This window comes from Electrophorus electricus, chromosome 14 (genome assembly GCF_041902795.1).
Source record: "Electrophorus electricus isolate QZ-2024a chromosome 14, ASM4190279v1, whole genome shotgun sequence".
Taxonomy (NCBI): domain Eukaryota; kingdom Metazoa; phylum Chordata; class Actinopteri; order Gymnotiformes; family Gymnotidae; genus Electrophorus; species Electrophorus electricus.
Genome location: NC_137510.1, coordinates 12,914,641 through 12,931,130, shown reverse-complemented (window position 1 = coordinate 12,931,130; position 16,490 = coordinate 12,914,641). Strand labels below are relative to the sequence as shown.

The window sequence follows — 16,490 nt, the reverse complement described above, 5'->3', positions numbered from 1 at the left end:
GATGGGGGTATTGCTGATGTTACGCTGTTGCGCTGGTGTTGTTGCTATGATACCACGGAGTCTGAATGTGCTGAAATTGCTGCAGGATCTGAATAATTGTCTTTTGACTGTTATACACATCCAGTGCACAAATGTCCTCTTTCAGAGAGTGCCACAAGGACAAAAGGATGGGAAGGATGCTGTTTTAATTCAACATTACAGACAGATATGAAAAATACAAGCTAAAACAGCAAAGAAAGTCTGACAAATAAGCTGCTGGGCGATACCAACCTAAGCATATTCATGTTAATATAGAAAAACGTCTTGCGCTGAATTTATGGCTGGGAAAGGAAGAATGGATTGATGCATTTTAACATTGTTTCAACATTTTTGTGTATATGCCAACATTGTTGGAACTCTGTTGAAGCATGTAAGTTCTACTACTCTAAATCCATTTTTAAGGGGGTTCATAGGCCATTATAGACTATAAAACCTAGAACATAATAGAAAAAAAATCAAAGATGTCATTGTAGTGTTTTATGTGTCAGTCAGCCCTTTTCCCATTTGCTGTGTAATCTATCTTGGTTTAAACCCCCACCTGGAAAGCAGCTACCCAGCTACAGCACATTCTGACAGTTTTCTCTGGAGGTGTGGCTTGTTCACATCATACTGGTGCTCAGGTGGTTGCACAGGAATTCAGCTGTGATTATTAAGGTAGCTCTACATATGACTGCTCAAGTAAAAACATTTCACTGTTAACTGTGTGAACAATGTCTACAACAACTGAGAAGATGGTAGTTTTAATTATTGACAGGGTTTAGTTATAAGGTAAAAGCAGGAGAGTTTGCTAGTCAATGCAGTAAATGTTTAAGGCATACAGAACAATCATACATTTGAAAAGGAAATTTTACTACATTTTGTTAATATCTGTGACTGTGAAGAACATTATGTGACAAGATGCCAGGGCTGTTTCCAGATAACATGCTGATAAACTGGCAGTTCAAAAGAAGTACAGTTGGTTGCAGCCAGTCATAACTGTTGGAACTAGTTTTTGAAATAAACAATTGATCATATTTGTTTACAGGCCACTATTGAATATTTTGTGCCAGACTAGTGCAAAGTGATTCTGTATGGATGTACATTACATTGGAGTTAATAGTCAATATTCAAAATAATAAATACTTACATATAAAAAAATCAATAAACATTTATGCTGACTGCAGGACCAGTTTCCCAATCAAAAAGAAATGATACAATTACTAGGATATGTAAATATTTAAAAAATTATATCATTATATATTTTTAAATCAGCTATGACTTAAAATACTGAATTCTACAACTGTGTCAATTTAGTCATTTGTAGGCCTAAAATAAGGTTGTATATAATATCTAAACATTCAGTATATTTTTATGTTCTTTACAACCAAGACTGCATTCTGTGTATTTTCCTTAGTAACTTAGCCCTGTAGAACTGACCTAAATCTAAAAGGATTGGGGGCTTAGCTAACATCAACTGTGGAGTTCTGTGAGCTCTAATGAAGCAATCTCCATGGCCTTTGATGTGTGTTTCTGCCACTGTACCTTTTCTTGCCTGAAGATACAATATTTTGCTGATACAGGAACTCAATTCATCCTATTCATCCTTTCCACTCTGTCTCCTCCACAAGAATTGAGCATTTAACAAATCCCACCTTGTCCAGTACAGCCTCTGTGGATCCATTTGTGGATCCATGTGGAGTGCTCGCTACAGTAAAACGATCTTAGTGTACTGAAAAGCCCATCTGTGTGGCTCCAGACTCCTGCATGCAATCACGGCATGTGTTTGTGTCCAATGGCTGGAGTATTCCCACAGGATTTAGGAAAGGCCATCATCATCATCATCATCATCATCATAAGACCTGTTAATGTCTGACACTGATGCATTAAAGGCATGTCAAGAGCCCATGGGAGTATCTCGTTCATCTTAGTTCTTTACATGATTTTTTTTACATGATATTGGCTAAACTTTATACTTTCCCTAGCTGCATTTATGAAAGCTTCATTTGAGTTGAATGGCCTAATTAAAAAGCTAAATCCTTGAAAATGGACTTATGGGTGCAGGTCTATGTTGTGACAGCACAGAATATGGGTATTATGCTAAACACCTTTATATTAGCTATAATCAGTAATAAAGTGTCTGGGAGTTACATTATTGAATTTTATTTTTTAACTATGGGCCAGGCAGATGTTTTGATCATGTCCTAGACAACTGCTGTTGTCTAACTGTCTGAAGTGGACTTATTTTGCTATGAGAAAATGCTTAATAGCATTCTAAATTTTAATCAAATATGCTGCTAAGCCTCTAGTAAATGTTATATATTTGCCTTCATTCACCCATACCTGTTGTTGGACAAATGGGACCATACCAGTTCCTAGATCTGCTCCCAGCTTTTGAAATCTATTTCCACATCCTTTACATTAAAATATTTTCTGTGGTTGCACAATGGTCTAAAACTGAACGGAACCTTGTCTGTGAAATCTGAAAATCAAGTATAGTGTCTCTTGTACCAGAAGAAGGGACTTCTCACACCCTTCGTAATGAAATTTCACTCTTGAGGATACCACACATAGAGAGGATGTAACAGTATAGTTTTGAGTTGTAGCTATGTAATGCACTTCTTAGTGAGACACTGTTTTAACAAAATGAAAACTTTACTGCAGACAAACTAAAGATTATGCTTTATCGGGGCAATCCTTATGGCTAAGTATATAAAAGCTTTCCCTGAAGAGTACCACGATAGGAATGCTTTTTGTTTCTCCAGCTGCTTGGTGTTTATATTATGGATGAGAAACCCAACATTCTGCCTTGAAAGTCAGCTAACAGTGAAATGGGTCACAATGAACAAGATACAGTCTCTTGTAGTATGCAGCATAGCCAGAAAGTTCTGTGGTTTTCTTGCACCTGAGCTTTGCATGCTTTTCTATAAATAATACTTGTCTGAAAGCTGTGTAACAGAGATTGTTCTACCCAAACATAGGAATAAGTGCACTATGTCTTGGAAGGAATTAGTTGCTTTCAACTGCTGCCAAGCCTGAAACTAGACTGAAAAGTGCAGAGATCTCGCATATGACACAGCTGTTAAAGTTACTATGTATGAGTATATGTAGCATAAAAAGGCAACATGGAATCTGCACTCTTTATTTGCATTGTGAGCTTGTGACTGTCTCTTCTTGTACAAAGTGTAAATTCAGTGTAAGAAATGGGATTAACAAATATTTACAGTACATTTCGAAGTTAATCCATGATGACATTTGGAAACGGAGACTGGCGGTGGAACCAGCTTATTGTAGTATTGCACCATGCATTTAACAGCAGTCTTGAGAAAATGTATAGTAACAAATTACCTGGTGCTCTTCATTTTGGGATTGAGATGGCCCAAAGCAAAAGAAAAAAACATGAAAACAACATGAAAGCAGGAAAAAGACAATAGATTTACACTGCTAAAGTTTTGTTGACATATGGCTAATTTTAGCAAACACATCTGAGCTGACAAGGATACATGACATCCTCAATTTGTAAATTCAAAAATGTATAGCAAATATAGATATTTTCTAGGGTGAGCATTATGAGAAGCCTTTAATTAGTTACCAGAAAATCCCCCTGATCGAGCAGTGTGAAGGTAGCCTGGGAATTGTGATTTCTCATGAATGCATAACAAACTTATGAAGCTTCTCATAAGAATTACTGATCCTGATAAACATTACTTATCCTGAATTACAGTGGATAAGCCTAGAAAGCCTATTTTCACAAGACTAAGAATGCATTTAGCACAGAAATGACACTCAGTAAAGTATTCAAGTTACTTTAAATTACTCAAACTCAAATAGCAATTTTGATTCATTTAAATGTTCATCCAAGAGTTTTGGATTTTTATCCTCTCCAAGTCTTCGGGCACATGTGCAATACATCACAAAAATAAACATTTTCAAATCTTAAAAAAATCCTTTTGGCATTTAGGAATTCACAATATACAATATATTAATTTTCCTTCAACTGTGCAAACATATCTAGAGTTGCACAATAAATAAAGGTGATGAATCAGCAGGTACAGAGAAAATTATAATTTTATATATATATATCATCTATACAAAATAGATACTAAAATAAGAGCAGATAGCACAAAGGGCCTCTCCCAGGTTTAAAGTCAATAGATATGATCATATGCTGTACCAGAACTACCAGAGACTGAAACGTGTTTACCACGTTGTTAGTCTGTTGTGTTTGATATAAATAGCACCTTCACTAAGAAAACCCCTGTTGCCAGCCTTGGGTATGATGGTACTTACTTTGTGTGGTTGATTGTCATTTCGTTAATTAAGCTTTGATGTATGGGACAAAGAAATGGTGGTGGGGGGTGGGATCGGGTGTGTGTGTTGGGTACAGCATATGAGAGAATAAAAAAAATTGCTGCTATCACATGGGTAAGTTGACCTTTGCTTTTACGCTGTGTGGAGACGTTTAAAGGCAGATCAGAAAGTTGTGTCCAAGGCAGGGCAGACACTAGAACCTGAAAGGCAGAGGTTTGAAGAAATCCTCACTGAAGAGAGTCTTTATGGGTGAGTACCTTTGTGTCTAGGAAGGTGAGTGAAAGGGGTGGGGCTGGGCAGCTGGGAGGGTGGAATGCATCAGTACAGTAGACATCCATGTTCACATACATTTGTAAAAGGGTGGGGTAAGTCAGATTTGGTTGGGTTTCATGTATTGGTATCGCTGCTTGTTGATTGGTTATCTTCAGCGTGCTTAAACATGAGGATGGAATTATAGATTTTTAGGGCAGGGCCAAGTTTGACACTCATGATCTTCACAATGTCACGCTGCGTCAGCAGGAGGAATGCCTTTCCATCGATTTGCTAGAAGAGAGACAAGAAGCAGAATCAGTCATTCGGTGAAGCCTATGCAAACACCTAAACATGACAAGAACAAAGACAAGTCTCTCCTCACACTTTTACTTTAGAACATGCATGCTTCTTACAAACAACCCCAATTAACAAGGGGATTTTCTCTGTTATATAAGCACACTGTATTAGAGTAGCTCAATAATGAACATCTCTATACATCTAGTTTAATCAGAGGTAGAGTCCTGCAGTGTAAGGTAATGCTGTTTCCTTGGCATGCACAACGTCCCCTGCAACCTAATAGTTCCTGTGTGTACAATACTGTTTTTTTTAAATGCTTTTACAATGCTGTTTTTTGAGGTTTTGTTCAAAACCTCCTCACTCTTTCCTATTCAAACACTGCTTGCGCTATTAAGAAAGGAAAGGGCTTTGTTTCCCACACTGTCCCCTAGAGAGTGATACCCAGAGTGCACTATGGCAAAAGCGCGGCCTGGGTCTGTTCCACTTCAGCAAGTTAAGCATATTGCAAAAGCCAGTGTTCACCAACAACTGAGAGCCAAAACACATCATCCAGAGTCATTAACAATCTAAATGTTTGTCCCTTTAACTAATTTTGAATACAATGCATCAATCTTTCTACATAGCAACTTCATCAAAGTGCTAAAAAAATAGAATTGAAAATAAATGTAGCGTAACAGGAATGGGTTGCCTTCTTATGGACTGAATTCAGCCTTGGTAATTGGGAGATACAGGCTTCCCCAGGCTTGAGAAACAATGTGAATTTAACTTACCTCCTCTCTAAACTGTTTCGCTTGTTCCTCACAGCCTGGCAGGGAGTGAATGAAGTCAGCCACCTAGACAAAAGATGGTTTATCTGATAATTTTTCCAACTACTTTGAAATCACTATTTCTTTCATAATAGTTACATTTATATGAAATCATTCAACTGAAAAAGTCACAAAGGATCCAAAATTAGGGTGAACTAAATCCTAATTTTGTACATATTTAAATATCAAAAACATTTATCAGCAAAACTTGAAAAACTTGAAGTAAGTATCTAGGAATTAGACAAAACAAAACCAGCCCTTTGAATTACAGGCAATGAATAAACCTTACTTTTGACCCCCAGGACAGCTGAATAACTAAAGACAAAGAGAGGGCTGCTCATTGTGGGTGAGTGGCCTTAAAAGAGAGACATAGACTTTAATATGACCAAAAAGAACCACTACCAGGTTAGACTTCAAAGAGAATACCAAACAATCACCTTCAAAAATATCTAAAATAAAGGACTGGAAATGTATTTGATTTTAATAGATCGGATAAGACTTTGAGGAAAGGTGTGCATTACTTTTAATTACCAAAAGAAGTGTTTCAACCCAGTACTCCCAACAGATCAATACAATTCCCAGTACTTCCAAAAGATCAAAATAAATGTGCACTAGATCACAGCTCTGCCTCAGGCCGTAATCCATGAACCTGAACAACCTCACTGGGTTTAAAAAAAAATCTCCCTGGGACTAAGAAGGCAGTGTAAATCAGGCCTGGCCATTCATGACCTTGTGGCACTAATTGGCTGGGGAATAGCACAAATTAAAGTCAATGTTCAAAGATGTTAACGGCAAAGGATTCTGGCAGAGCTTGTAATGAGATCATGGGGGCCCACAGCACCTAGGTTTGCTACCAGAGCAGGAAGTGAGACTGTACTGGCAGAAGATCTAGCACACTCTCTCTCTGAGGCAGGCTGCAGGTGATCCACAGCATTTCAGGACCATCAACCGTGCACTGTATCCCCTTCATTCTGCTTGAATGGTAATCACTTGACAAGATGGCTGTGCTCTTGTGAAAAGCCCCTGATGATAAAAACGTTGGGCACATGATAGTAGCAGTAATGTAGTTAATGTCTGCCTATTAATAATTGCAAGGCACAGAGCAGAAACACTGGCTAGACACAGGCAGTATTTTAATGACATGTTTTGAAACACCTTTTTTAATGACATTGAGTATTATTCCATTTGCATTGAACTGTAATGAAAAAAATATGTTACTGCATTCATTATTTTTGCATTGAAATACTAAAAATACTTAGACTAAACTAAATTAAAATATACACTTGTCATAAAGCCTATATGCCTAATGATTCTCCTTCCTACTACCATGATCCCCCAACCTCAAACATTTGACACTTTATCACATAACTTGACATGATGAGCTGCCACAGAACTGTATTAACTACATGTTCAGAACTAAATAACAACTTGACAGAATGATGTGATGAGAAAATCTCCTTAGGGACCACAGGATCTTTGAGTGCCATGCCTGCAGTAATAGCTTGTATCTAAGCTGATAGTTTAGTCCATAATAAGCAGAAAGTTTTCAGATATTCCAATGTATTTGGCTGCAGATAATTTATAATATACACAGTGATTAAATATGCATCTTAAATACATTTTTGATAATACTTCGTCATTATTTGTAATTGGTGTCAGGATTATAGTACATTACACCTTACTTTTTCCTATCTCTGACTTGGCTGAGATAATGAAGATTCATGCGTGGCTGGTTAATGTACCTTGTTGGGGTTTGGACTTCATCGGTGAAAATCTCCATTCAGGAAATTTCATTAGCATTCTCAAGATTCAAGTCATTAAGGAGTTAGAGGGACAGAAAGAAACTGATTAAGGTTAACACACTTGATGTATGGAAACTAGCCACTGAAGTCTGACCACTTGGGGAGTGAATGCATAACAGCTTTGAAAACAGGATTATACTCTGCTAATGACTGACTTTCTGCTTGTCTATGAAAGGATTACCAATTCCAAAAATACATTTTGTCTCAATCTATAATTCTTTCCTGAAACCGATAGAGCTATACAATTATAGCAATAATTCCTAGCCTGCATTCCAGATGCATTAGCTGTTTTGTTGGCTACTACAAAAAGGCCTTGAAGTGTTAAGGCAATTTCAGGGGGGAGAATTAGTCTGTTGTGCTAAAAGCTAACAGCGGTATTTGAATGGTTGTACAAATCCCCTAGCAGCGAATGCTGAGGACTACACCAGACTTTCTGCAAGAGGATATACAGAAGCTGATAAATGCTCATTTTAGAGAACTCCAGCACATCTCTGTACAGATACAGCAGTACTCTCCCAGTGAGAGCAGTCTGAAGGTTGTCGCATGGATATAAATATGGATTCAGCTATAAGGCCTTGCACATGAACAATCATTATCTGGTTGCATTTAAGAAAGTTTAAATTGTACTCTAAGCATTGCCTAAAGGAATCTTTCAACAGGGATTAAACACAAACTATCACAAACCATGAACAAAATGTTTGCTTTTAGTTGTGTTTAGTAACTAGACAAACCATGTTTGCTTTTAGTTATGTTTAGTACGTAGAATCCGACCAAATCATGGATATACATCTAAAGGCATTACATTACAAACTACTTTATGTGATCATCATCTACATGTTTGGACAGGTTATCAATGTGTTGTGTAACCATTTACTGAAATGGCTCTGTTAGTATACAAAGGTAATACAAATTAAAACAGAAAAGGTCTTGCTCTATGGAAGGTATTATTTTTTACTTTAGCCATGAAAGATAACATCAAATGTGTATGAGAACTGGATTTGGCAGTGTGTGTGTGTGTGTGTGAACATGCTCAGTGCAAGCCCACTCCCCCATTCTACTCATGGCTCTCCTTGGGGACATTTTCTCTCTGGACCCCTCTTTCCCTCACTGATGTAATTGTAAATCTAACGCACACCACCACTTCCAACTCCGAGTCAGTGTGTGTTTAAACTACACACAAAAGCCCAAAAGATTCCAAATACTCCCTTTCATGCCACACTGAATCCATTCATTGCCGAGTGTCTGCAGTGCTGTGTAGAGAGCCTATCCTGTTTTCAGCACATGGGAACGTGTATTGTAGCTAGAAAAGCCACAGTGTGGAGGCACCATGGTATAATGCACAGAATTGATGGTACTTATAAAGATAGCAAACCAGAGCCCCTTATGCCAAACCTGGGGTTAATCTATATAGTGGACTTTGATCACAAAGCTAACATATTAGAGGATGATTTATCTAACATGAACAATTTCAGTTAACTAGGGTACGTTGAAACTGTCTATTTTTTATAAAACAAGTGTATTGCTACTTACTATTCTGTTTTTAGTAGTCAACAACAAACAATCCATTGCAATGATCAGTTGTGAATAACATACAAGGGACATTGTCTTGATGAAGATGTATGTGATATTTGCAATTCAGTTAATCTTCTATTCATTCAACACAGATAGTCAGGCCTATTTACTATGCCCATACACACTGGCAGACAGATAGGCAGACAGGCAGGCAGGCAGACAGATACATGCACATATTTGCACATCTGTTTCAATATGTGATGTTTAACACTTTTCATGCACATCAACTCAACAAAAGGCTTGGAGTTTCAACTGGTTACTATGGCAAAGAACCTGCATCTAACCCCTTTCCCTTGTCATGGACAGGTTGTAAATGCAATCAGTGAGGGAGCAGATTTAATGCCATTACATCTTGTGCCTACTGCATTGCGAATTTGTGGATAAACAATATGAAATCTCTAACTTCAGTGTCCAATCATCAGTGATTACTAAACATGAATCTGTTGGAGCATCCTCTGCAGACCATTTTCTCAGGAACATCATTGCAATGCATACAAACCAAGCCCTGACCTTCTCTAAACAGATGATCTCCAAACAGAAATTCAAAGGATAAGAAATGACATCAAATCCTTTGTATATGAAAAAGCAGCAAAAAACCCCAGTTCAGCTGCCCCAAGACTAGTTTGGAGCAAGTATCAACATCCTGATAGAGGTTATTGCACATTGGAATGGATGCGATGTCATAGCATTGTTGTTGATCATGGTCCTACTTGTTCCCAGGACTTGGCTTCTGCTGATTGTAGCTTGAGGCTTTAAATATGCAGATAGGCAACTATTTGAGATTAATAAAGTTGTGGAAATCTGAGACTATTAGGGAGATGACAATAGGAAGGAAGTTGTAATTAGAGGCATATATTTAGGGTGAGTTTGCAATGTTTATACCAAATATATATTTATCTTAGTTAAACATCACCAACTTATTCCAGGTCTCTCTCTCAAGTGTGGAGTAAAGCTATGCATTAATTAGCTCTTTCAAATGGAAAGACTCTATTTTGAATAAGTGAGCAAGTTAAAAGATTAGGAAGACAGATAATTAGCTACAGGGAGCTGTGATAACAGCATCATAAACAAACACTCCTTTTCCTCTTTGAATTAAGATGTTGGTTGAAGCACCCCACTGAGCAAGATGGCAAAAGATCCTGCCTTTTGCCCATTCTGCACTTACAAATTAAAACAGGAAATTAAAGCCAGTAAAGGAGCACCAACACTGGTGTGGAAAACCTGCCCAACACAATTAGGTGATGAAACACATGATAATATTAACAAGGTCCCAGAAAGTGCAAACAACTAAAGAAGAAAACCAAAAGAAGAAAAAGAAGAAAACCAAATGCAAAGGAAAAAAGTTGTGCAGTGTGGGTTTTCTTACCTCCTCCACAGTCCAGTGGGCCACACGGCTGGCCTGCACCCCTGCCACCCCAGGCAGGAGCTTACAGTGCTGCTCCCAGCACAGAGGAAGGTCTCGACCAGGGTGAGCGGACATGGCTGACAGGAAGACTGACTGATGCAGGGCCTGCTGTAGACTGTCCACATTTCTCTCTACACCCACATCCACCGACACACCCACACCCACACACACACACACACACACACAAATGAAAGGTCAGTGAAGGACACCTACTTGGAATCTTGCTGAGCATCTACTGAATAAAGTGGTCAAGCTAAATGAGATTTATGGACACAGAGATGGGAGTGAAAATGTCACAGTGTTGAAATAAAAGGAAGCTTCAGCTAGTACTGCTCAAATAGAAGAACCAGAACATCATCATGTCTGTGTCCCTCAGGATGGTGCAAGAGATGGGGAATAAATGCAATTAAAAAGAAAGGGTGGGGGAGGGGAAACACTAAACACTAACCAACAGCTCTTCCTATTGAAGCCATTATGCATAGGCACAAATAAAAACAATAACAAAAATAATAATAATAATAATAATAAACTCAAACAAACAAACAAACAAACCTGAGTTCCCTCTCTCCATGCGTGAATGTAATTACAATTAAGCCTTTCTGATTGAACTTGTGATGAATGTCCTATGTTCTCATTAGATTTATGACTATAGACTAGGTACCATTACTCTTGAGTTCAGGTAACAAGTTTCAACCTATCTGGAAAGATACAGGAAATGGGTTTTTATTGTTTTAATAAAATAAATAATATAAACTTTCTTTTATTAGCCAAAGATTGTAGTTGGCATTAGCTGCATGCAACAGATATAGAAAATCTACACGGTTATTCAAAGTAAAACTACAATTTAAAATATAGCAATGTCTGCTCAATCCTTCAATAAATTCAAGATGCAAAGAGTTGATTACTGTGGAATAGCAACAATAATAGCATCTCTCTTGGGAGTTAAAATTAGCTTTAATGCCCTCATTTAAAACAAACAGGCAAGATTCAGCTAGATATATTAATTTCATGCAGTGTACATTTTGATGCTGTAAGCATGCAATATATAAAACATTCCACTTAATTGCAATTTCTACCTAGTGTCTTTTTGCATTGTCAATAAAAACTAAAATAAACTAAAAATAGACTGAATGCGCAAATTCCAAGTTAACATCCCCAACACAAAAATCTGGTGGGAATTTGGCCCACGTGAAGTTGTTTTTTTTTCACTTTTTGCTAAACAGTTGTATTTCTTTTCACTTCTGCAGTACTAATCAAGATGCAAACAAACAATCACATCACATTCAGTCTCATTTAAGTTCCTGTGGGGAACTTTCCAGAAGCTCTGGCCAAAAGCAGACTGCTACTTCTGGCAGCCTGTAGGCTACCATCAGAACACAGCAGACATGAGAGTGAGATTCAGGTTTTAGAGAGAGAGATCCAATTTTCTTATTGTAAAAAATGAAGCCCTATACTACACCTGTTTATTCACAACATAAGTGATAAAGTCACAGATGTTAAAGGGATAGACCTAGAGATGACATGTAGGTGCTGTTTATCTAAAACACAGTTGTCTCAATGTCTCACAATATATTTTTACTAAGCAACTGGTTAGGTTTATCAGGATCATTTTTATATATCAAATGCACAGTAGCTGCAAAAATAACCAAACAAGAATACTCTATAATAAAAACCCTTCCTCTCTGGTTCCAGTAACGTAGCATTTAGCCTTTAGCCATAAACTAGCTCAAGTATGGTCAAAAACCACAATGCCTAATGGCAACACACACCCATCCAGCTGTGTGAAGACCTCCATCGTGGAACTCCCAACCCGCACAGCTTTTTTCAAGTGTGGCTGATACTGGGGAAGCCTTTCCATTCATCAAAGTGGAAAAAGAAAGAGTAAGCAAAATTGCATGTTAGCCTACTGTTAGATTCTCAAAGGCAGTTTAACTCATAGAGGACACAGCTCAAGGGAGGAGAGACAGACACACGGGACTGCTCTCCTCACATGGATGGGTAAGGGGAAAATGCCTTACTGACATAAGTCACACAGCCTGTTTGATCAGATAAATGGAGAGAGTACCTAGATCATTCTAAAAGACTTGGTACTGAGTAAAACTTGCATAATAAGCTAGATACATTTATTATGACCTGCTGATTTAAACTACTGAAGCTATGTAAGAAATGTTTTGGCAATTTCACCCAGCAATGCAAAAAATACAACCGAAACAATTTCTGCCAGTTACATATCGACAACAAAGACATACAGTGCCAGGGTACAAACTGCCATTGCACTCTGACACACTGTGACTCTGTGATTAGAGGAGAAAGAGGTGGGAAACGAAACAGAACTACCCACCCTCTCTCTCTCCTCCAAGAATCACAGACAGCGCCAAGAAGGGAAAGGCCTACATAAAGGGCTTGGAGAACATGTCTCTGCCTGCCTGCCTGCTTCCCATGTGGGCTCTTGCTTGGCACCAGGTGCTACAATTGGAGCTGCACAAGAGACAGTGTTATTTTACACTGGTCTTAGAGCAGTTTCTCACGTTGTGCCATGCATACAGTAGGTGTCAAGGCTTTGGAGCACGGGCCCAGGATCAGTAGCACCATCACCTTGAGAGACGTGAAGTGCCAAGTGGCTGCTGTCTTCACATGAAAAAGCTGGAGTTATTTGACCAGAAAACACAGGGTGGGCAGAGAGATTGGTGCGCCTACATCACATACGCTGGGAAGAGAAAGCTGCTCTGTACATGACAATCCATACGGTGAGGTGACTGTACACCAGTATGCTAATATAGGAATGTATTAAACAATGAGTCAATGATGATGACTGATATGGCAATACATCACAGACACAATTAAAAGTAGCACAACTACAAATACAATTAATTGCTTAATGTTATATAATTTTTTAAAAATATGCAATATACATACATTTTATATGAAAATCTGGCATTTAGTGTTTAAATTAGTGGTTTATTTAGAGCTTAATTTCAACTAAGAAGACTTATCCAACTCATTTTATATATGTCAAATGAAAGAAACAATGAAAATCAAGGTAAAATCCTGAAGAGATATTGGCCATTGTAAAATGATTCCAAAGTGAGTACAGGCTTGGACAAAAATGACAAGTGCACAAAACCTCTAAGATATGCAGCAATACCCCCAAAACCAGAAATGATTTTTTTTTTCTGCCCCTTTCCATGTCTGTCAGTTCTCGTTGAGAGTCAGTTCATGTTTCCACATAGCCTTCAGTAGTTGTGCCCAAACCCCCACTGCAACTACACCTATATCAAATTGAGGCCTCGACAGTCACCAGGGAACATGGAAACCAGAGCAATGCCATCTAACGATAATAATGATTTGTTGTTCAATGTGGAAACTTAAACCTAATTTTATTACTGTTATGAGATTTGTTGTGCAGTGGACTGAGAGAATAAGTATTTCTTAGAATGACTGTTACAGTAAATGTAATATTTTTATATGAATGTTCCATAAACATTATGAAATAAATGTTATGAATTACAGAAAATGTTCATTAAAAAAACCCCCCAATTTTATAGTGACATTTCAAAATGGTACAAAAGGCTCATGAACAATAAATATTAGTAGGATTTGAAGACTAGCATGTTTTAGATGGTTGCTTCTTAGCACTACTGCAGTTGTTCAGTAGGCTAGGACTCCACTACAGGGAGCCAGACGCATTCTAATTGGAGGCACACATCTACAGACACTGATCAGCAGCTGTGTCCATTGCCGTGGTGTGTTTAAATTGAACCACTTAATCTGTTAGCTTCTCTAGAGCTCTGCAATGGAAGACCTCCTTCTCTTACTGCCATTTTCCTCTCACCCCAGGTTTCTATGCAAGGTCCATTTCCCTTATAAACACACTGCTACAGACGAGATCCCCTACTGACCATCTTCTTGAGTTTAATATGGAGTCCTCATCCATGCCAACTCACACATAATACACTTGAGGAAATGAACATGTGAAACCCACTTTAACTATCCAAAAGCTCAATGCACAATACCATTCACTCACACCAGCCACAGGATGAGAGAACACATTTCATAAACCATTCATTATGTTTTAAAAGCCCTTGATGAGCCCTTGATGAGAAAGCCAGAGCGATACAAAGTGAGTAAGAGAGTGAGAGGGACAGAAAGGGTAAACAAGAGATAGAGAGAAAGAAAGAAAGAGGTAGAGCCAGAGTGCCAAAAGGAAATGTTGAGTTGCATTCACAGAACAGTTGACTAGCATGCAAGGACCTAACTGGGAATAGGCATTCTATGAAGCATGTTAATTAAACAAAGCTACCATAGCCGAGAAAGAGGATATGCGATGTGTTTCCTCAGTCTACATTCAACATCTCTGCCTTTTAAACAAACATAATGAATCATGCCAGAAAGGTAAACAAGAACACTACATAATGCCATCACCTTTGGAAGATAGATGTTTTAAAAGTCCTGAATGAGAAAACATACTTCTGATCACTGGCAGAAACAAAGTCTTTTGAGTGCAACTCAGTAAGCATTAACTGCTTCATAAAACTTGATTAAAAGTATTAACAAACGAACTGTCTGCAAAAGAACAAGCACATCAAGTTAAAATTAATGCAGTACAGTGCAAGCATAATCAATTGACCTAAATTTGATATTGTGTAAACAAGCCAATCGTGAATAAAAATATCTATATACTGGATGCAGAGAAACCATAAAACTGGAAAGGGAAAATTAAACTAATACCAGTCAAAATGATTTTTTTTCCCCCACTGCATGTCTAAAACTTACTAAAGCTTGCCATTTTTACACCTACTGATTTTAGAATTTTTAAACTGTTTTTCAAATTGGCTTGCTCTGTCCAGTAGGCTGTAGCTGTTTTCTAGTGGTTGGGATCCAAAAGCTGCATTGGTAGGCTTCAGCCAGCAGTGACTGGGTGAGGAGCCACTGCCTTAGCCAGTGTCCCACCATTCCAGAAGCTTTATCTGGAGCTCTTCATTAGCACTGGTGGAGGCTGCACTAACAAGGCTTGCGACAAGAGGCTCTGAGCGAGTGCAGTGCTTGGTAGGGAGTCAGGATGGCTGGGAAAGCCACACTGAGGTCCCACAGTAGCAGTGTGAAATTGGGTAACTCACCAGGGAGTGTGTCGGCATGGGCGTGAGCCTATCTGTGTGAGGTCCTGCAGTGAGAATGGACTCCAGTGTGAGTACAGGGACAGGGAGTATGTGCATGCTCATGTGTCTGGCTGTCGGAAGACTAGGCACTCCCACAGGAAGTGTGCTCACAAAGAGCCCGTGTGCAGATATGTGTGTGGGTCTGCAGAGTAACTACACATAGTTACAGTTTAATGTGCAGATAGTTCCACAGACTAGATTATAGTAGATCAAAAATGTCTAAAGAATTTGTCTGTAAGATAGTTTTGAACCCTCAGGAGATCAAATTGGCCTTCAACAGTAAGATTCTTTGATATTTTTGAGATTCTTAAAATCATTAGCAGTAGTCTCAATAATGCTTAAAGAATTACATTAAGCAAGTATTAGTCAATAAGAGAGAAGAATTAGACTTTTGTGATAAAAGAATATGCTCTACCTTCTGATAGAATATGACCTCACAATGTAAACAAAAGAAAGAAATATAAAAGATCTGCTAACAAGCTATTCATTTATGTACATTACAATTTCACTTCTTAAACAGCCCATAAGTTTGGACCTTAATGCATAAGATAGCCACTGCATTTTGGCAAACAATTACATTTATGGCTTTTAGTTGACGCTTTTCTCCAAAGTGACTTACAATTATGACTGAGTACAGCTTGAGCAATTGAGGTTTAAGGGCCTTGCTTAGGGGCCAAACAGTGGCAACTTGGCAGTGGTGGGGTTTGAACCAGCAACAGCCCAATTACAACTCAAGTACCTTCTCCACTGAGCTACCACTGCCCTAGAAACAGCAAACCTAATGGCATTGAGACATGCCCATTTGAGATAATGCTCTGTCTGAGTTCTAGGAGCATGTTGTGAAAGCATGGGATGACAGTACAGTCCAAAATGT

The 16,490-nt window shown here is 38.3% G+C and overlaps 1 protein-coding gene across 5 annotated transcripts in view; it reads right to left on the bottom strand.

Moving 5' to 3' along the window:
* Positions 1-3,141: 3,141 nt before the first annotated feature.
* l3mbtl4 (L3MBTL histone methyl-lysine binding protein 4) overlaps positions 3,142-16,490 on the bottom strand; it is a 58,713-nt gene continuing 45,364 nt past the window's right edge. For all 5 annotated transcript variants that reach the window (XM_027002494.3, XM_027002475.3, XM_027002484.3 and 2 more), the window contains 3 exons: positions 10,422-10,591; positions 5,646-5,708; positions 3,142-4,869 (listed from right to left, as the gene is read on the bottom strand). In XM_027002494.3, the coding sequence (XP_026858295.2) occupies positions 4,839-4,869; positions 5,646-5,708; positions 10,422-10,591 (264 nt within the window). In that variant the 3' untranslated portion in view covers positions 3,142-4,838. The remainder of the gene's footprint in view (positions 4,870-5,645; positions 5,709-10,421; positions 10,592-16,490) is intronic.